Source organism: Archocentrus centrarchus, chromosome 5 (genome assembly GCF_007364275.1).
Source record: "Archocentrus centrarchus isolate MPI-CPG fArcCen1 chromosome 5, fArcCen1, whole genome shotgun sequence".
Classification (NCBI taxonomy): Eukaryota; Metazoa; Chordata; class Actinopteri; order Cichliformes; family Cichlidae; genus Archocentrus; species Archocentrus centrarchus.
In genome coordinates, this window is record NC_044350.1 from 6,377,957 (window position 1) to 6,399,372 (window position 21,416).

General features: G+C 43.8%; 1 protein-coding gene across 1 annotated transcript; it reads right to left on the reverse strand.

The window, feature by feature from the left end:
- Positions 1–4,636: 4,636 nt before the first annotated feature.
- Positions 4,637–21,008, reverse strand: gxylt2 (glucoside xylosyltransferase 2). Its single transcript, XM_030728577.1, has 7 exons — positions 20,572–21,008; positions 12,487–12,685; positions 11,363–11,494; positions 8,865–9,116; positions 8,414–8,537; positions 6,733–6,905; positions 4,637–5,835 (listed from the first exon to the last, which is right to left on the reverse strand). Exons 1-7 carry the CDS (start codon positions 20,859–20,861, stop codon positions 5,659–5,661), a joined length of 1,347 nt encoding a protein of 448 aa, XP_030584437.1. The 5' UTR covers positions 20,862–21,008; the 3' UTR covers positions 4,637–5,658.
- Positions 21,009–21,416: the final 408 nt, after the last annotated feature.

A 21,416-nucleotide genomic window follows, 5' to 3' on the forward strand; every position in this document is an offset into this window, starting at 1 on the left:
CCTCTTCTCCATGATGCACTGGTGCAGTGTCTGCAGTACTGCAGACACAGCCTCAATCCATCTGTCAATCTCCCATTCCCTATTCCTGTCACTTGTGAACAAGACCCCAAGATACTTGAACTCCTCCACCTGGGGCAGGAACTCAGCCCTGAGCTAGAGAGGGCACTCCACCCTTTTCCGGCTGAGGACCATGGCCTCAGATTTAGAGATGCTAATTCTCATACCAGCTGCTTCACACTTGGCTGCAAACCATTCCAGTGCCAGGTGGAGGCCACAACCTGAAGAAGCCACTAGGACCGCATCATCCGCAAAAAGCTGAAATGAGATTCTGAGGCCACCAAGGTGGAAGCCTTCTGCCACTAAGCTAAGCTTAGACATTCTGTCCATAAAAATTATGAACAGAATCGGTGACAAAGGGCAGCCCTGGTGGAGTCCAGCACCCACAGAAAATTAGTCTGACTTATTGTCGGCAATACGGACCAAACTCTCGCTCCAGTTATACAGGGACTGAATGGCCTGCAACAACAACACGGGACACGATCGAATGCTTTCTCCAAGTCCACAAAGCACATGTAGACTGGATAGAATAGAATAGAATAGAATGCCTTTATTGTCATTATACAGAATGTACAATGAGACTGGAGGGTTGGATGGGCATAACTCCCACGTACACTCGAATATCCTCGAGAAGATAAAGAAGTGGTCAAGCATTTTGTGACCAGGACGAAAACTGCATTGTTCCTCTTGGATCCCAGGTTTAGTGGACTAGGACTAGTGGATGGAGCCTCCTTTCCAGCACCCTGGCATAGACCTTCCTCGGGAAACTGAGGAGTGTGATCCGATCCTCCACTAGTTGGAGCACACCCTCCTGTTCCTCTTCTTAAAGATGGGGACCATGACCCCAGTCTGTCAGTCCAGTGGTTCCACCCCAGATCTGCATGAATCATTGCAGAGGTGTGTCAAACAAGGCAGCCCTACAACATCCAGAGTCTTCAGTGATGGGTAAGTCGTCCCCCTTGTCATGCCAGTGCTACTAAGGAGGTCCTCTAATTATTCCTTCCACCACCCAACTATAGCCTCAGTTGAACTCAGCAGCATCCCACCCACACTATATACCATATAGAGCACCACTTTCCTCTCCTGAGTTGCCTGACAGTTAGCGAGAATTGCTTTGAGGCAGTTCAAAAGTCTTTTTCCAGGGCCTCACCAAACTCCTCCCACACACTTTTTGCTTTGGCCACCGCCCGAGCTGGTACCAGTCACCTGCCTCTGGGGTCCTCCTTCTTCAGCTTGGTGGCTCCGTTCACCTCCAGTGTCCACCATCTGGTTCAGAGATTACCACGATGGCAGGCACCAACCACTTTGCAGCCGCAGCTCTGAGCAGCAGCCCCAACAATGGAGGTGTAGAACATGGTCCATTCGGACTCACACCCAGTGCACCCCAACTATATGTTTGGCACCCTCCCCAGTGACTCCAAGAAGCCGCTTAAGCGCAGACTACAGTCAGGACTAGGGTTTAATATTTTTCCCGAAAATGACATGAATCAAATCCCGGGAAATGACGAGCCATTTCCCGGGAATCCCGGGAAAAAGTTTATTTATTTTTTTATTTTAATTAGGCCTTCTGTAGCCTGTGTCGGCCTTAACCTATTGTGATATTGTAGAGGTAGCTTTCCAGCTATGTCCTGTTATGCCCAGTAGGGGGTAACGTCGGCTTGATTAACGCAATAAAACCTACATCTCGACATTCGAGTGCTCGAGCTATGCGGTGTTGTATCGTTCCTCAACACTCCCTTAACAAATATAATTTGAATATTCCTCCATTGTACATGGAATTATACCAAGATATTTTACAACTGCTGGTGCAAAACAATACGGTTCATCTCCACAGCATTGATAAAGGCTGAGCCACGCTGTCGTGGCGACATCTGTTGCACTATATCTCCACCAGTGGAACGCTGTAATAGTCATTGAAAAGTTAACTACCGTACTACACTATAATATGACATAACACAGGGCCTTGAGTAATGCTCCACGACTTGGTCATTGCCATTCTGGCAACAGCAAATTTATAACACCGTGTCTGAGGGTTAAAGTAGGTTCGCTGTGAATCGTCTTTTGAAAAACTGGCCAATCCTTATAGCCTAAAAAATATACATTTTACTCAACTCCATTTTAAAAGCGAAATATGTTAAAGCAATCTATTTCATGATAATTTCTTCACACATTAGGCCCGTATCCTAATTCATGATTGTTAGTAAGCGGCTGCAAACGAGGAAAAGAAACACTCGAAGTTAAACAGATATTTCTTTATTGTTTAGGGCAGGCATATTTTATAGGCTATATAATGCAATATAACAATATATAATAATATAAAATTATATAATACAAAATACCTTAGGGTAAACACATTGCCTACGATTTCAACAAAAAGAGGAAAAAAGCACAACTGTGTAATACCTCTATTAAAACGCTTGAGATGAAGGCTGAAGCCAGCCTTAAACGGAGGCTGAACGTGCCTGAAATGAAGAGTAATGCTTTTCGCATTAAACGAACCCTTCTCTCAATATTTCCTTAAATTTAACATTCTGAAGCTTTCTTTTCTTTCTGAAAGTCAAAACGACGCGCGCGACTTTTTTCCCGGTTTCCCGTCTAACGTTTCCCGGGAAACGGGAAATGGTTCTGATCGCATTTCCCGGGAATCCCGGATCCCGGGATTAAACCCTAGTCAGGACCCACTCCCTGGCCAAAAGGTGCAGAGAAACAATACTCTTGCCCACTGGTGAAATCTCCAATATACAGGCAAGAAGCCGAGGGGATACAAGAATACCCACCCCCAGCTCGCTGCCTCTCACCGAAGGCAACTGAAGACTGGAACCAGTCCAGAGTCCAGCCCCTCTCCAGAAGACTCTCAACCTCACACACTAGCTCAGGCTCCTTCCCTACCAGAGAGATGATGTCCCAATAGCCACCCTCAATAGCCAGGGATCAGTCCGCCAGGGCCTACGCCCTTGGACACCATCCAACACATTGCACCCGACCCCTACAATACCTCCTGTGGATGGTGGGCCTACAGGACGGCGAGCCCCTCAGCAGCCCAAGCAGAGAAGCCCAGACTTCCCTTTCCCCCGCCACCTCCACCAACTTATCCAGAGGGACTCCAAGGCGTTCCCAGGCCAGGCAAGAGATATAATTTCTCCAGCATGGCCTGGGTCTACCTCGGGGCCATCTCCCGGTAGGACATGCCCAGAACACCTCACCCAAGAGGGGCCCAGGAGGCATCCTAATCAGATGCCCAAGCCACCTTAACTAGCTCTTCTCGATGTGGAGGAGCAGCAGCTCTACTCTGAGCCCCTCCCAAATGGCTGCACCCTAGCTCTAAGAGAGAGGCCAGCCACCCTTTGGAGAAAGCTAATTTCTGCCGCTTGTACTTATTCTTTCAGTCACTACCCAAAGCTCATGGCCATAGTTGAGGGTAGGGACATAGATTGACCAGTAAATCGACAGCCTTGCTTTTACGCTCAGCTCCCTCTTCACCACAACAGACTGGTGCAGTGTCCGCATCACTGCAGACGCAACCCCGATCTGTCTGTTGATCTCCCGTTCTGCTCTCCTGTCACTCGTGAACAAGACCCCAAGATACTTGAACTCCTCCACCTGGGGCAGGAACTCAGCCCTGAGCTGGAGAGGGCGCTCCACCCTTTTCCGGCTGAGGAACATGGCCTCAGACTTAGAGATGCTGATTCTCATACCAGCCTCTTCACACAAGAGCTACATCTGAGACTACAGGCCTTAGTTAGCATGTTAAATGTTAAAGTTTAATTGGAGTACAATTTGAAAAAGACTGAACAAGTACAGCTTTTTTGGAAATGCTGCGAAAAGCCTCTTCTCTCTAAGAAGAACGTGGCAGCATAGCTGAGGTTTGCAAAACTGGATCCTGAACAAACCACAAGACTTCTGGAACAATGTTCTTTGGACAGATGAGACCAGAGTGGAGATGTTTGGCCATAATGCACAGCACCATGTTTAGCAAAAAAAAAAAAAAGAAAACAGCATATCAGCACAAACACTTCAAACTGTGGTGGTGGAGGGTAACGATTGGGGGTTTGTTTTGCCCAGATCGTCAGCAGTTGCTGCGTCAACCATGAACTCCTCTGTATACCAAAGTATTCTAGAGTCAAATGTGAGGCCGTCTGTGTGACAGCTAAAGCTTGGCTGAAATTGGGTCATACAACAGGGCAGTGATCCCAAGCACAGCAGCAAATCTACAGCAGAATGGCTGGAAAAGTAAAGAATCGAGTTGCTGCAATGGTCCAAAGTCCAGACCTCAACCTGACTGAAATGCTGTGGAGGGACCATAAAAGAGCTGTGCTTAAATGAATGCCTGCAAACCTCAATGAACTGATGCAACGTTGTGAAGAAGAGCAGGCTCTGCTTCTGCATTTTGACACATTATAATATATCATGTGTTGTTCTACATATGACTTTGTATTTACCTAATTTTAAGACCTGTTCAGGACTGCATCATTTTTTTTAATGATGTTCTGCATCTATGTAAAACCTTAAAATTGACAGAGGCTGTGTGTGTCACTGTGTGTGCATGAATGAGGCTCAGGCAAACTCGGTACATTGCATCGTTTTATTAAGAAACACACGTTGACTGTACAGCCATTTTCAGTTTCCAGGTTGAGTGATTTGATACATTTGGCTCATTATATCCCATTAAAAGTAACTTTAAAATACACAAAACACGTGTTCACCACTGATCATATGGCGTACACACCGCACATCATATTACAAGCTAAGATACTCTCCCAAACACGCACATCTACAGCACTTACTTTCTTCTGTCAGCAAAAATGGCAGACATGAATATGTATATGGTGCATAATCTGTTGCGGTTTGACACCTTTTTTTCTTTTCTTTTTTAAATCGAGCACTTTTGGTTTTGAATTCAGTCAATCCGTGTTGTATCTAACGTAGACATGTGTGCAACAAACACAACTTTCCAGTCCTAATGTCAAAGTGCATTATAACATTCAGTATTCAACATGAAAGTCCACATTTCTTCTGCTGTGCTGTGTGTAATACTGTCAGTGGCATTTGGAAACTGCAATGCACAGTCTCACACTTCAAGTTATTTGCTGATAAAAACATTCACGATTTTAGAGGAGTGGTTTATAAATCTACTACTTCCAGGTAGTAAAGCTGTCCAAAGTCGACTTTGTGTAGCACATATACAACTCCCTAATGGTTAGGAGGAGTACTTAAAATGTTTGAGAGGAAAAATAGAAAAGACGGATACATTTGTACAATTCTTAGTTGACAAAAACATGTCTTAAATTTTTCTTACACACTTGAGATGAGCTGATGCTTTCATTATTCTTGACAAAGAATAATGAAATCCTTTTGTTGCCACTCTAGCTTTCCAACATTCTTATGTGTTACATCATTACTGATGTCAAAAATAAAGACTGTAATAAGGCAGACCTATTCAGTGGCATCACTGACCAGCGCTGTACGCATATCACCAGAGGATCGTAATGTTCACGAGACCCTTATTCCAGGGGGCGTCATGCATCGAACGCTGCAAACACAGAGTCGCCGCTTTGACCTGGGATGACACAGAATCCACAGAGAGTCCACTTTCTCCATCAGCTATTTTTGTGGCCTGACATGGTGAACCACTTTCTCCTCATACACTTTCCTCATTGTCTTTTCGATCTGCTTGAGGAAGACTTGAGGAATCCGACCGCACAGTGTGTTGACCGTGTCCAGGAACTTGGTCTGGATGGGGTAGAAGAGCGACTGGAACATGTTGTCCTCAAAGGGAAACTGCAGAGATGGAGACATTGACCCGTGTCAGTTTCAGTCCCAGAGCCATTTCAGTTTGATGTGGTTTTTTTTTTAAATAATGGAACATATCACACGCACTAAATGGTATTTACAAATTCGGCTGGCAGGGGTGGGGCGGGGCTCGGTATTAATCGTGAATTACGACCCCGCTTGTCTTTAAGAGGCTTATCTCGGCAGAGCAGGGGGGGAACCGACTCTGCTGCCGGAGAAAACAAATTCTAAATTTAAACTGACCCAGATTGTTTCATGAGAGGAAGAAGAGAGAATTAAAATCATAAAATAAATAAATAGTCATAGCTGTTCTTTTTTCTGAACGACAGGAAGGTTCTAAAGTTCGACATATTCTTGTGTGCAGAACTGCTCCTTTAGCAGCTTATTTAGAAATATTTTCATTTGCAGAGCCTACCATCGGATAATTCCTGCAGTGATTCATATGTTTTGGCTGCCAACAGGTTATTTAACCCTAAGTGATGCAGTGAGTCGCTTCTCATCTTTTAAGCAACCATGCCAGAAGACATATCTTGTAGTCATTGAGACTGCCTGCACACAGTCCAGACCAAATGAAAATCTTTCAGAAGTGTTGGGAGAGGACATTTTGCAGTGGTCTAATTGGCATATATCTATTTTTTTTTCTGGGAAACACAAATAGAATGTATCTATTATTATGGATATGGATATATGTGTGATTTTCTTTTCTTCAGAACACATCTGAAGTGTGATATTTATTAATTATAAATGAATTTAGTATTAGCTGTTATCAGTTCTTGTTCAAACTACCTCTAATTCAGCATGTCCAGCAGTAGTGTTCCAACAGAGGGCGCTATGCATCAGAGCCATACTGAGTCAGTAACCTGAAGATCCTCCTGGGATACTCACATCACGTATTGCATCATAGACTACTTTAAACGCCGGCTGCTTGTCATCATGATACACGCCACGGTTGCCATGGAGGATGGACACGCCCTCCTCTTCAGCCCCTTTGCAGTTACTCCCGTACATGCAGTGGTCAGGTCTGTAGTTCCACTGGCATGGGAAGATGAAGAGACGCTCTGGAGGGAAAAGAAAACATAAAAGGGTGCACGATTACACAGCTGTTACAGTCGAAACTGTAACCCGTGCACTTTAGTGAATGCTTCTCACACATTTATTTCTTAATTGGGGAATTGTATCTATGTGTTTCTTAAGGAAAAAACTAAATATGCATCCAGACATAGCAGAAGATAATACCACAAACAGAGGTGGGAAAACAGTAAACCAGGGGTGCCTAATACGTCTATCACGATCTACTGGTCGATCGCAAGAGGAGTGCAGGTAGATCGCACAGAACCCCCAGTGGGGTTGTGGAAAAAAAATGTAGCTCCCACGGCGTTAAAAGAAGTAGAAGATGGATGATAAACTATCATCCATCCATTTCGTTACCACCCTACACACGCGCATTTAAACACGTTAGCTTTTCTAGTAGCTCGCAAGCTGAAAAAGTGTGGGCACCCCTGTTGTAAACCTTCCCTTTCACTCTTGCCACTATCTTTCTGTCACAAATCACCCCGACACTCATCTCCACCCACTCCACCCTGCCTGCACTCTTTTCTTCACTGCCCGTTGCTTTGGATGGTTGACCCCAGGTATTAAAACTCATCTACCTTCACTATCTCTACTCCTTGCATGTTCATCTTTTCCATTTCTCAGGCATCCTCTCACGCTTTCAAGATTGTGTTAAACAATCTGATTCTTCTCCTAGACATCTCCATATCTCCACGGGTATGTCACCTGGACAACTGACTTCCCACTCTTCATCCTCTTCATAGCTGCCCTCACTTCCTCCTTACTAATTCTCTGCGCTTCCTGATTCACTAACTGCCCTCCCTCCATCCTCTTCTCTCATTTTCTACATTCATCAGCTCTTCAACGCAGTCCTTCCGTCTTCTCAACACACTCTCTTCAATTGTTAGCACATTTCTATCTCTACCCTTAATGACCCTAACCTGCTGCACATCCTTTCCAGCTCGATCTCTCTACCTCGCCAGTTATTAAACACACAAATGTACAAATGTTGGATCGAGTCCTCATGTAAAGACTCAAAGTCTCTACAAGTTTCTCCTCAGCAAGAAAAAACTGATCAGAGTAAGCCTGATGTACCAAATGAATATACCTCTGGAGATAACAGAGAGCTCAAAGCCTTAACACACAAAGAACAAAACACTCCATTCGGCTCTGAGTGAATACAAATGATGCCAGCTCTGCTGACGGCGCTGAGCATTTAATGCCCACATCTGCCGGCTGCAGCTGGAACTCAGTCTGCTTTTGCCTGCAGCCACAGCCTCAGTGTTTACACAGCCAGATTCACGAAGCAGACTGCTTTAGAAACAGTGAAAATAAGATGCGATTTATGAGAACATGTTGATAGTGAGAAAGTGTTGTTTGGACTGTCTTCAGACTAGCATTTCAAAATGCATTCATATGCACAGCATAGCAGTTTGGATTATGCCTTGAATGTAACATTCAGTGTAGTCCAATTAATGCCTTTCTTATGTATCCATCTGTAAAAAGACCCTTGTACCTGGGTTGTAGTGAAAGATAATGTTGAGGAGGTCCTGATCTCCCCAGGTGATATGGTTCTTGTACTTCTGGTAGAGTGGATGGAGAAGATCGTCCCAAGAAAGGCCACTGGGGATCATACTGTTCTGAAATACAAAGATTTTAAAAAAACAGCTCAAGTGGAGCATTAAAAAAAATAAAATAAATAACATCATCAAAGGCCGAGCACATTTACATTCCCGCTTCCACATGCAAGCTGCTGCCAGCATTAGAGCTGTTAAATTGAGTTCTGAGGGCAGAAGTCTGCGATACCGTCACGGTAATCTGGAAAGCTTTAATCACAGCCCACTCGTAGCACTCCGCCTGTCACTCGAGCTCAAGGAAACAACCCTTCAGAATGCAAATAGGAAATCGCAGCCCACTTTAGCTTTCTACTGATCAGAGGGTGGGAAATAGGACTGTTTTGACCTTACTTTGAACAGCGTGCTGCGGATCCTTGTGAGATTCATCAGCATGACACCAGAGTTGACGCCTGTGACTCCGTAGAAAGGGTGACGGGCAAATCGGCTGTACCAGCCAATCTTGGGCACCTCGTGCTCTGGGGCCATCGCTGCCAGCTGCGTCCCGTTGAAGGACTTCAGGAGATTCCAGATATCATCCATAGGCCGCAGAAACAGCACGTCAGTGTCCACGTAGAGCAATGAGTCCACGTCCTTCAAGATGACCTTGAAGTACAATATTTATGTCACAGCGGCATCAAAGTGGATCAAAGTAGTATTTACAGGTATTTAACTTCCAAACTGATGCAATGAAGCACATTTACTCTGAAGTCTTGTTTGGTGGCTCGTTCGTCCAGTTAAGCTGCAGGAAAATTATTGTTAGAGTGGTTGGAAAAAGACTTCAGGGTCCTACAGAAGTCTATGAGAACAGCCCTCTGCCTTGACCTCTGCCAATACTTTACTTTGGGGTTTTGGGCTGACTCACTTATTTCAGGTCACACCATTGTTGTTGTTGTTGAGATATTACTGGACTACACAGTAAAACATGGTCTTCAGTACTTTTAGTCATACTACCTTCCTGTTCACACAAACAAACAGTTTGCTCACGCAGTCACCGACTCATTCACGCATTGATGAAACAAAATGTAAAGCACTTGTAAGAGCATCTAAGAATTCACATATCAAGTAACAGTGAAGTTGTGTACTGCAGTAGCACAAGGAAACACTGACCTACACTGTCAACTAAGAACAATGCGATGAGCTGAAGATGAGATAATTACTTCCTGCATCTGCTGATGAATTGCGCTGTCAACGCATGGCAGAAAAATTGCAGAGAGATTGGCTGAGATAAGAGTTGGTTTTTACTTCTCACTGCCATGAAGCCAGTTATCAAAGTTGAGAAGAACTCTGAGTTTTAACTGTATCAGCCAGAAAACACCACCGTTTTGTTTTCAGTCTAGTTCTAAGGCTTGATCCGTGTCTGGGAAGCTGGGCCATATCCCAGTGTGGAGTGTAGAAGCACAGTGTGTAATACTTACAGTACCAGACAAACCATTCATATAAAAATATTGGTTCTTTATTAAAGATTTCATCCAAAACTATATATATATATATATATATATATATATATATATATATATATATATATATATATATATATATATATAGACAATAACAGAATGAGTGGCACTAAGATACTGACTCGCTTTCACATTTACATGAACTGACTTTTAAATGTCAGTCTCATCAAATAATGGAAAGTGGAGGTGGATAGAGCTGAGCTAACAGAGTGAATAAAACCACCTATAGCTGATGCTTGCTGCTTCCTTCAAACCTTATTACAGTATCTGCTCTGTAGCTGCAAACCAGCCCACTGCTTCATTCCTTCCTGGCTCAGACGACAGGAAGGTGCAGGTTAAGGAGGCTAAAGAACAAAGTGGAGGATGCAGTGCGTGCGTTTTACTCCTTCAAGAGGAAATTTAGGTTTGGCTGCCCTGCTACAGGAATGCTGCACGACTTTACCAAGACAAGTAATCTTTCTGTGAAACTGAATTAAACTAGTAGTGTACTCCCCAACTCGGTGCAATCCAGAGTTTATGGCTAGATGCTGTTTTTTTTTATTCCTCATCCATTTGGATACTGGCAAAGATGTGAAGTTATATATGTGCTGACACAGGATGCTGTAGTTGTGGTAAGACACTGAACTACCAGTGAACCAGACCTCTCCACCATGTTTGTGAGGTTCCTGCCATTTGAGTGTTTTGAGTAGAATTACCTGACAAAGGGGATAGTTTGTTGTTTGGTACAGCAAGCCATACTAGAGGTGTATGCTTCAGTTTTGTCCAAATATAGTAACTTATGGTAAATATGGTAACTTTTGCCTTAAAAAAAAAAAAAAATGTGGCAGAATCCAAAAAACTAACAGTGATGCTTAAAACTATGGAGACATGATGGAGGTTCTGTGCGCACACAGCCTACGGTCTGACCCGAGTAACATACATGGAAGTATGTGATGACTCTGACCCCCTAATTCATTTAGATGATTGCAGAGGAAATAGAAGGGTGCTCAGTAGGTGCTCTTATTAAAGTGAATATTAAATGTCTATTGGTTGCCTTGCAGCAAAAGAAAAAAAGAGCTATTGATCTGGCTGACCTGCCACATGTTCATTACATGGTAAGGACGCTGGCTGTTACTTCAGTGAACCATGTCAGGGAAAGAAAATCAATAGGCCTCACTTGATGAAATTACTGGATTTGTTCTCTGGGGATTTCTTATTTGTTACGTAAATGCAGCAGAAAAGGTGTGAAATCATCAGTGATCAAGCAAGTATTTAACTATAATCATCCAGTGAAGGAGGTAATAAGATTGTTTAAGTGGAAATTAAACGGATTAACAACTATTTTTTCTTAACACTGGCTAATAACATTAAGTGTGGCGAGGATATTAGGTGAGATAAGTGTGGCAGCCTTACGGGGAGGAAGAGTCTCTGAGCGGCACAAGGCTTGAAGAGCTTCTTCCACTCGTCGGCGTTCCCGACAGAGAAGGAGATGGGGTAGATTCTGTACTGGAACTTGGCTGAGATGGAGCGAGGCCACTGGTTCAGCTGAAAGCAAAGCGACACGTTGTTCGTTACACCAAAGGAAGGCTCTAAGTGACCTTGAGGGAGGCAGACTGTGTGAGAAAGAGCCAGGATAAACAATAATTAGACTAAAAGCTAATCTCCCTTTTTTGCTCTTTTCACAGACTTATCAGCTTGTGCAGGTGGCCATTTAAAACAATGAAGTCATGTCTCTGGCTGCTGATTGGTTCTTTTTTTGGTATGCACGCAGCAGCCAGCTGTTGTTTTATTAAAAAGCAATAGTCTAAACAAGGCAAGGCACCATCTTAAAGCACACCGAGTCCGGCTGCAGCTCTTGTTATCCGACCGGTTAGGCGTTAAATCTCTCCATAATCACCAGTTCAACAGTTTGGCCCTGAAAAGAGCGAGAAAGCCACAAGCAGGAGGAAGATAAGAGATGAAGGGAGACTGAGACTAACCTTCCTCTGTGGCTTCTTGCTGTTCAAACCCAGCATATGTGCCACATTATTACAGGCCTCAACTACCACGACCCCCCCACCCCCCCACTTTCCCAAAGGGAATTTTCAACACATGGCAGTGATTCAGCACGCACATCAAGGCTGGCTCACAGGCTTTAGGATTAAGATTTAAAGCTGTTTAAAGGTACTTCCTGTGATATTCGTGGTCCATTAATTGAAGCGACGTTAAAAGGCTGTTAGTTACACTATCAGTGGAACTAATCAAAGTCACGCCAGGCACCTCTGTAAAGGTGACTCTGAGGCGGCGGTGGAGGAAAAAGCAGCGTGTCGCGGTGATATATCACGCCCCGGCCTTGAGATAAAAGGGTACCAGAGTGAGTAAGAGAGGCTTGGAGTTAAAACCGCTCTGATCTCGATGTCATCTATTGCAAAGAAAGGAGGCGTGTTTAACATGAGCGCCGTTAAATCACAAATCAGAGGCTTCACGACAGAACAGCACAGCGGACAACAAATATGGAAACATGCATGTTAGGCATCACTGCTCTAAAGGTCTCTTACCCTTTCCTCAAACTGCGGGGCCAAGGGGTCCTCAGCAAAAATGTGAAACTTGATCTTCTTTAAGCTGAACAGGAGGGCTGATTTAACCATGGTGAGGGTCTCGTCCAGACGGTTCCCACAAGCCACCACGGCCAAATGCATGACCTCCTCGGCCCGGGTGTGCCTGCTCACAGGTCGGGCTATGTTACTCCATGTTTTACTAGAAAAGAGTAAATGCAGAAGGTGAACCACTGGTTGTCTCCAACAAAGGAAAGCTAACATTAACAGTTCAACTAGTATATTGTCTTTTAACCCAAACAGAACAATAAAGGACCCAGAGATCAAAACTGGCTCTGTTTTTGTAACAAAGGAGGTGCAGGATGTGAAGCTTTTTCCTTCACCTAGCAGTCTTTTTTAGATTTAAATGGGCCAAGGCCACACATGGGGGTGTGTGGATGTGCTGACAATCACAAACCTTGTTTCCCTCACTCATCGCTTGCAAATTGGCCCGCGTGCTGCAGAGCAATTTGCACTCAACAGATGGACCACAGCACAGCGGAACCAAAACATACACAGAAAATGAAATTACTGAAACAGACACCATAATTTCAGACTTCCGCAAGAGGTCCGACCCATATGGTCTCTGGAAGGCTGACACCTATATTTATAATCCATTTAAGCCAACAGAAACTGATGCTTTGTTTTGGTTTTGGTCTTATTCCCTATATTTCCCCATGAACACTATTTACAAAATAATATTAATCTTCAGTGCTTCACCTTTTACTTTACCCGGCTCACTTGGTGGGAAAGGCTACAAATGAATAAACTGATATTTATAAACCTCTTGCTCTCCAGTATGTGAAAGTGACAACAATGCTCCACTGGCTCGACTACAGTTTGTTCTCCCAAACAAGCTTTTCTGTCTTTGTTGAATCATTTCTGTCTGCATACAGCTCGCCTCCAGAAAAGAGTTTCCATTTTCTTGGTTACCAGGGTGACAAGTTCCACCCCTATGATTGGTGGACGGAAAAGGAGCAAAAACTCCAGCGCCGTCCTAAAAATTCTTGATGCTGGGCATCGTTGATGCTTAGTGTGACTTCCTCTGACAAAAAAAAAAAGAAAAAGAAAAAGCCTGATGGAGGTTTTCTACAGTGTTCTGAATTACTGCAGAAAATGTGGGAAACAAACATTTTAGGTACTTAAAATTTTTTGCTCATCAAGATTAATTTTACTTTTATGATTTCTAAAATATGCAACTGCCAGAAGTCAAACGCTCACCTTAGGCTGTAAACAAACCGCACCGCAGCTGCATGAGTTCAGCGTCCCCTCCACTGAGCTCCTGCATTTAGCATGATGACAATTTCCGTGGTCTGATTTAGCCACTCAGGGTATTTATGTTGAAGCACCATGTTTGGCAACAATCAAACTCCTCATACCAACTGTCAGCACAGTGATGGAGGGGTGATGATTTGGACCGGATTTGCAGCCACAGCACCTGGACACTTTGCAGTCACTGAGTCGACCACGAACTCTTCTGTTTACCAAAGTATTCTGGGGTCAAATGTGAGACCACCTGTGCAACAGCTAAACTTTGGCTGAAACTGGGTCACGCACCAAGACAATGATCCCAGGCACAGCTACAAATCTATAACAGAATGGCTGGAAAAAAGAAAGTGCTGCAGTGGCCCAGTCAAAGTCCAGACCTCAAGCAGACTGAAGTGCTGCAGCAGGACCTTAAGAGAGCTGTGCACAAATGAGTGCCTGCAAACCTCAATGAACCGAAGCAACCCTGTAAAACAGAGTTGGCCATAATTCCTCCACAACAATGAGAGAGACTGATGAAATCATCGTTTTCTGTGTGACTCCAAGTTACTGCTACTAAAGGTGGTTCTACAAGCTACTGAATCAGGGGTGTACTTTTTTCACAAGACTGCACAAAGTCCTGTGAAAACTCTCTTTTTAACCTGATTGTATACTATAGCAAGTATTATAAGAAATATTATTGCTAATTAGTTACAGCTGACAGTTAGTCAGCCTGTATATTAAAATAAGCAGACTAGTCTAGACTAGTTTAGCCAGCTGGGTTTTTTTTTTTTTTGTTGCCATTTACAAATTCAACTTTTCTGTGACAACAGTAGCTTTTGTTTCACTTTCAGGGATTGTTGCACACATCATCCTACACAACGCAGATAAACGACACAAAATGATTCACTTAGCAAAATGCATAAAATGCAGAAGGAATAATTATATCTGCTAAAAAGCTCCACTGTCACTGAATGCATTCAGTCACTTCAAGAAAAAATAATCATTGGGGCTTTAAAGGGATGACGACAAGAGGATGAAAGAAAAAAAAAAAGCAGCTCGACCTCCCGCTGAAATGAAAAGTCAGTTATTTTTCTCAGTGATGTGACGTGTGTGCCTGAGTATATCATTCAACAATACCTTCACACTCTGCTGGGCGCATGACTACCCCACTGGACTTCTGTGCTCAAAGGCAAGGAGGTTCTTTATCTGATTTAACTGCTCTCAGTGCAGGGTATCCCCCCCCCACCCACCATGATAGGGAAACATTTGTATAATGGAGGAGCCAAAAGTTAAGGTCAACATTATCTACTTGTCTTCCGTGCACACACTACATGGGGCTGCTTGTAATAACAATGTGTTCAACATGAATGCTGTCGTAGCTGTAGGGGACAAAGACTGGCACAAAAAAGAACAGAGGAGCTTTTTGTTTCAACATGTAGCTTTTTTTTTTTTTTTGGAGGAGAACTGTGGAAGGCAAAATGGTTTTGCAGCACTAGAAGACATGCATTTCCTCTGGGTCTGAAAGAAGCAGTAGCCTAGCGTAAAATGGATAGGAAGAGAGAAGAGTGAAATTTGACAGGTGGGTTGCGGGGCAGTCTTCAAGCGTGACACTTCGTTTTCTGCATGGCTGAGGGACAATGATGAACTGCAGATTAGGACAAACGAGAAGGTGCTGAGAAATCTGTCTGCCACGCTTCAAAGGCTGATGTTCTGTCAAGGTTGTTGAACACCACCAACCCCCCACCCCCCCACACACAGAAAAAAAATGCCATCCCTATCTCCTACAAGGACGCAACTGCGCTGCACTTAGTCATGCAGAATAAATCAAAGGATTTTTGCATAAAATTGAATAACAGAACAAAAAAAACAAATTTTTTGTGTGTGTTTGCTGCATAAAGCGTGGGCTGCTCACATGATGGTTTGTGTCATGGCACTGTTCCTCACATCTGGAAGCAGTCAAAAAGCACAGACGAGGTACAAAAGGGCTCGAATTCATTACTGGCTGCATGGTGAGCACAAGAGGAACCCTTTGCCTACCCTACCCTTTCAAATCATGCGAGGAGGGGAAAAAGGCAGCCCCTTTAAAGATAATGTCAAAGAAAAATGTACAAGGACAGAGCAAAGACTATACTGGAGAACACCTCGAAGGGATTTAATTAATCAGGATGGAACACGGTTATTTGGTGGACTTCTAGCCAACATGTTCACTTTGGTTTGAAGCAGTGCATATTAAAATCGTTAAAGCTGATGAGTCCCAGAAGCAGAATTCAGCTACATAAAGTTGGGACCTTACAGCAACGAGTTGCTTCTTCTTGGAGCTGCTTCTTCAGGTGGATCATCCGGATTCTTTGCTTGCATTTTATTCATATCAGGTATGAGAGAAAAGAGAAGAAATCCTGAAACCCCAGATCATATGTGGTTTATTTCAGCTGCCCTCTTGCACACTTGCGTTCATCAGCATGTTGAGCTGAAAAAAAACTCAGCCTGAAGAAATTCACTCCCAGGAACTAAAACCCAGCAAGAGCTTCAGCAGTGAGGCTGATGCAAAGATACCTGACTGAAGAGCAGCAAAGAACTGCTGCCATTAGCATATCCTCTTGACCAAGTTTTTCTGTGTAGTATAAATGCAGTACATTTGCAGGAGCCTATCCCCGCTGTCATAGGGGGAGAGGCAGGGTACAGCCTGGACAGGTCACCAGTCTGTCACAGGGCTAACACACACACACACACACACACACACACACACACACACACACACACACACAGAGACAACCATTCACACTCACACCTGTGGGCAATTTAGAATCACCAATTAACCTAAAGTTAATTAAAGTGCATGTCTTTGGACTGCGGGGGGGGGGGGGGGGGGGAGGAGAACATGCAAATTCCACACAGCCACCGCGCCACCTTGATGAATAATGCATTATTAAAATTGAATGAAAATCATATTCACACAATAAATTCCATAAATAATCACTACTTTTTGCACTTTTAGGGATATTTTTTTCTTTTTTGGGGTATTCAGGTAATGTTTTGTCTTGCAGATGATCGTTCTGCAGTGTACTGAGCACTGCAGATTCACTGTATGGTGATGTCATTGTTATCACGCCTCAGTATTTTATTGTGAGTTTCTCTGTGAATCCTATCCATAGACAGCATAAAAGACGGAAACAGATTCTGGGTCTGAAAAGCGAAGCCAACTCGCAAGTGTCTTAAACCTGAATTCTTTGTAATAACCATAAGGGGTCTATGGGAAAATAGCCCTTGGACTGATGTCTGTAAACACTTCCCTGACTTTAGGGGCTCACTCACTTATTTTGGGTCATAATGAATATTCTTCTTGTTCTTCTTAATTCTTTATGATCCATGTGTTTGATTTGGACAAGATTTTACACCAGGTGCCCTTCCTGACACAACCCTCCCCATTTATCCTCGCTTGGGACTGGCACTAGGAGTGCACCGGCTCCCTGGCTGTTTGGTCAGAGACATTCACACCAGTGACCTGCTGGAGGTCATGTTGTAGCTCTGGCAGTACCCATCCTGTTCCCTCTTGCACAAAGGAGCAGATACTGGTCTTGCTGACAGGTTAATGACCTTCTACAGCCTTGTCTGGCTCTCCTAGTGTAACTGCCTGTCTCCTGGAATCTCCTCCGTGCTCTTGAGACTGTGCTGGGAGACACAGCAAACCTTCTAGCAATGGCACGTGTTGATGTGCCATCCTGGAGGAGTTGGACTACCTGTTAACCTCGGTAGGGTCCAGGTTTCGCCTCATGCATATCCATAAGTATACACGAACTGTTTCTTTAACTTCAGATTTAAAACATGAGACCTTTGCTACTTACCAATAAGTTATGGGAAAACAATGGTATATGAGATAAGAACCAAAAAAAGCACCACACAAATGCCATCAGTCTGCTTTGTCTGTCGTGCACAAGTCCCTGTGCCATGCCTGCCTGTGTATTGTACACGTCCGCTGCTCAAAAACACTTTGTAAATGAAGTGAAAGCGGGAACTACCACAAGAATCGGTTTTTGATACTTTGGCACATGCAAATGGGACCAACGGGGCAGTCTTACAATCGCTCAAGATGCAGTCATGAAAAAAATGCAAATGTGTGGTTGATGCTGAAAGATAAAAGGACTTTCTATGAAAGTGGGCATGCCCGAGCTGACAGCTTTAAATTGCTTCTTTGAGTTGGCCAACAGTTTAGCACTCTTAGATATAATATAATCTATAATGTCAGACAGGCAGAAGCAAATACAAAGGAGATGCCTGGCATCTTCGAGTGTTAACCATCCGAACAGATCAAAGTTTCTGCGTGTTGGCACATCAATTAATAAGCTTAGTGCTCAGTAAATGCTTCTATCAATAAATCATTTATTGGCTTTTTTTTTTTTTGTCAAGTTCAAAGCTTTGACTTTCAAATCCAGCTCTTTACAGATGTGGAATTTTTTTTTTCCCTTTTTTATCTTTCTGCCTCAACACCCCAAATGACTCATTCGCTGGAAATTTAAAAGTGACTTAGCCAAACTAAGAGAGAGGCATTTCTCCCCATGATGAGGCTCACACAAGCACCCTCTGCAGCCACGTCAGGCAACACAGGCAAGCAGGGAGATTTCAAAAACCACTCCGAGCTGAGCGAGTGCTCAGTCATGCAAGATGACATTTTTATAGCTCTGCATAATGCCACCGCGAGGCAGTGACTTCTTTACTGGGAAGAATGCTGCTTAACTATATTTGAAGTGACAGGGCAGGGGATTTGTTTCGACGCAAAGTATCAACACCAATCTTAGCCTGCAGATTCAGGCCTTAATGCAGTGCAACAAAGCATCTGGAACACAGGCTGCAGGTAATGAAGACATCACATTGAGGGAATGTGAAAGTTAGAGATAAGGATTATAAGTCACGGGCCCTGGAACTAACCATTAATTCCATGTTTAATTAAGGTGGGATTGTACATTAGGATATTTTCTGATCAATCGCTTGAGTCAAAGTGTGTTTTCAGTCTAAGCGGCATCTTCAAACTACAGTCTGCAAACCAATCATGTTCAGTTTAAAACAATTAAAAAAAAAAGAAAAGAAAAAAGAAGCAAAACCTTAAATTTTGGGAGTGTGGACCCAGCAAGGGTTGTGTGTTTGAAATGATAAATGACACGTGATCTGGGGAGGGGTGGGGGGATGTTCCCCACTATTTCTGGCCACAGGAAATAGTGCGATGTGTCAAGAGGAAATTGCACGATTAGGAAAAAAACAAAACAAAACATGCGCGTTTGTCTAGTAAGCAAGCTGCACAGGAAATCTGTTCAACTGCTCAGATTTGCAAAGAGAGGGAATGATGCAGGTCATAAAGTGCGGACTGAAAAGGCAGTTTGCGTGACGTGAACAAATGTACACATAACAGTGCTGCTGTGTCGTCCTAAATCAGTTGCAATAACAGGCGAAAGAAATGTCAAAATTAGCTTAATTCTCCATTTGTATGACTATGACTCATTTTTATTGTGTTGCAGTCTGCAAAGTTTCTCTGTATGCCACATGAAAACTACTCCCTAATGCTTGTGAATCCTCTGGCCTGATACTCTCAGCTTGAGCGATGAAAGAAAACAAAGTTTTTTAGATGTTTTTGGCAGAGATGCTCGGTGTGCTTCCCCTATCGCAGCAGCCACTCTCAAGTATTTTCCAACCTGTTCGTGTTTGTTTAATGGCCACCGGTGACCCCCTTCCACCCCATCTTCCTTATCAGCGCGCAGCACACACAGAGGAGCGTGGTTTCTGCAAAGACGCAAAGGTCCTTTCACGCTGTAACGCCTTGATGGCTTTTATCTGCCGAACAGTGTCCCCAACCTTGAGCGTGGCTATGGAGTGGAATACATATTACAGCAGCCTGCCAGTGTGGGTACCTCATAGTGGCCATTATGGCACAGCTGGCATGCAAAGCCAGGAGGAAACGCAAGGCTGAAAATAGAAATCTGGAAGACGTAATAAAAAATGCTTCCATTCTTGAACACAAATAGCAACAGCCCATATCTGAGAGTGACTTAATCGGGTCATCTGTCTTAGTGGAAGCTTCTTTATTACAAACAAAAACTAAAAATCACACCTGATAAGCTTTTCATGACTTTAACGTGACAGGATTCAACAGGAAGGGTTTCTGTTTCCAGTAATATCTCACTCTTGCTCAAGTGAATCCAAATGGGAGCCCAGGCTGCTCTGCATGCATTAGCATCCTTTATTAACTGCACTTTGTGTCTTTTCAAGGTGACCTTTTGCCCCGTTTAACACTGAGAGGATACCCTGCATTCACAAATAATGGTTAAAAACGATCCAGATGTTGAGCTCAGGTGACAATTCATCACCTTGCTGTGCTACTGTTTGATCTCCTCTCTGCAAATACTGACAAGATTTCCACTTAATCCCTTTAGTCAGGCTCTGTGGTCATATTTCAGATATTTAAGGAGCTCGTGTCTGCAACACAGTGAGTCACGGTGCAACAAACGAGAAATTAGAAAATAATATTAATATTTAAATAAATAAATAAATAAATTTAAAGCAGCCAAGCAGATGCCCGTATGCACGTTGGGGTGTCTCCTGACAGATCAGGCTATTGTAAAGCCTGCGTCCTTGAGCACAATGTAGCCAGTTTGATAGAGTGGGGGAAGGCTGACTCAAAGCATGATTAAACCCTGACACACTCTCTTTGAAACTTCCCAGAGGCTAGGAAAGATGGGGATGAGAAAGAGGAGACGTGTGTTTAGGAAAAGCCCGGAGGAAATCGGCTCGTAAACGGAAACCAACTCCCCTCACCTCTTTGCATTCACGCTGGCCCCTCTACTATCCGCTCTCCCGTGTTTTCGTCCCCCGACAGGTTCTTCCGGACGCACGCCGACTCCTGCGGGTGATTTTCTCGCAAACTTTGCAACAACATCGCGGCCGAGCTGGGAGGGCGACGTAGAAGAGTTACGATCCTCCTCCTCCGGCTCCTCTCCAACTTCTTTCAACAGCGGATCATCCGCGGCGTTGCCCCCCAAAAAGTACAAAAGTAAGAAAACTCCAAAACACACGGCGATCACAACTACTTTGCAGTGGATCCGCATGGCGAGAGCAACTTGTTGCGGCTGGAAGAGGCGGTCGGGGCTCCGCTCATGTCTGCGGCGGAGGGAGGGCAGTGCGAGCTGACATTTTCTTACCGCTCCCCGCTCGCATTTTTCTGCAGATGATGGAGAGCGGAGTGCTGCTTCTCATCGTCCATGGAGGATTATACAGCGGAGGCGTGGCTTCTGTAGCCTTACCGTAACGACTGCAGTATTACCGCCGCACGAGGCTACAAGACCTGCAGTATCTGAAAGTCTGAGGGAATATATTTTATTATGCCAGCGCTTAAGCAAAGCAAATATTTTGTTGTTACAAAGCGTCTACCTTTCTGAGGCAATGCAAATTCTAAACTCTTAAGGAATAAAGTAGACTAACAATTATCACTATTGTTTTATATAATATGATGTCAGACTATCTGCTGATTTGACCAGGGAAGTAACTTCATAGAAATGCATGGATAGCTAATAAGGCGGTGAATCTACAAAAGAGCTACATTAAAACTGAGGATTCAGTACTCCGTTTAAAACATCATGGTGCTCCCTTGGATTTACATTTAA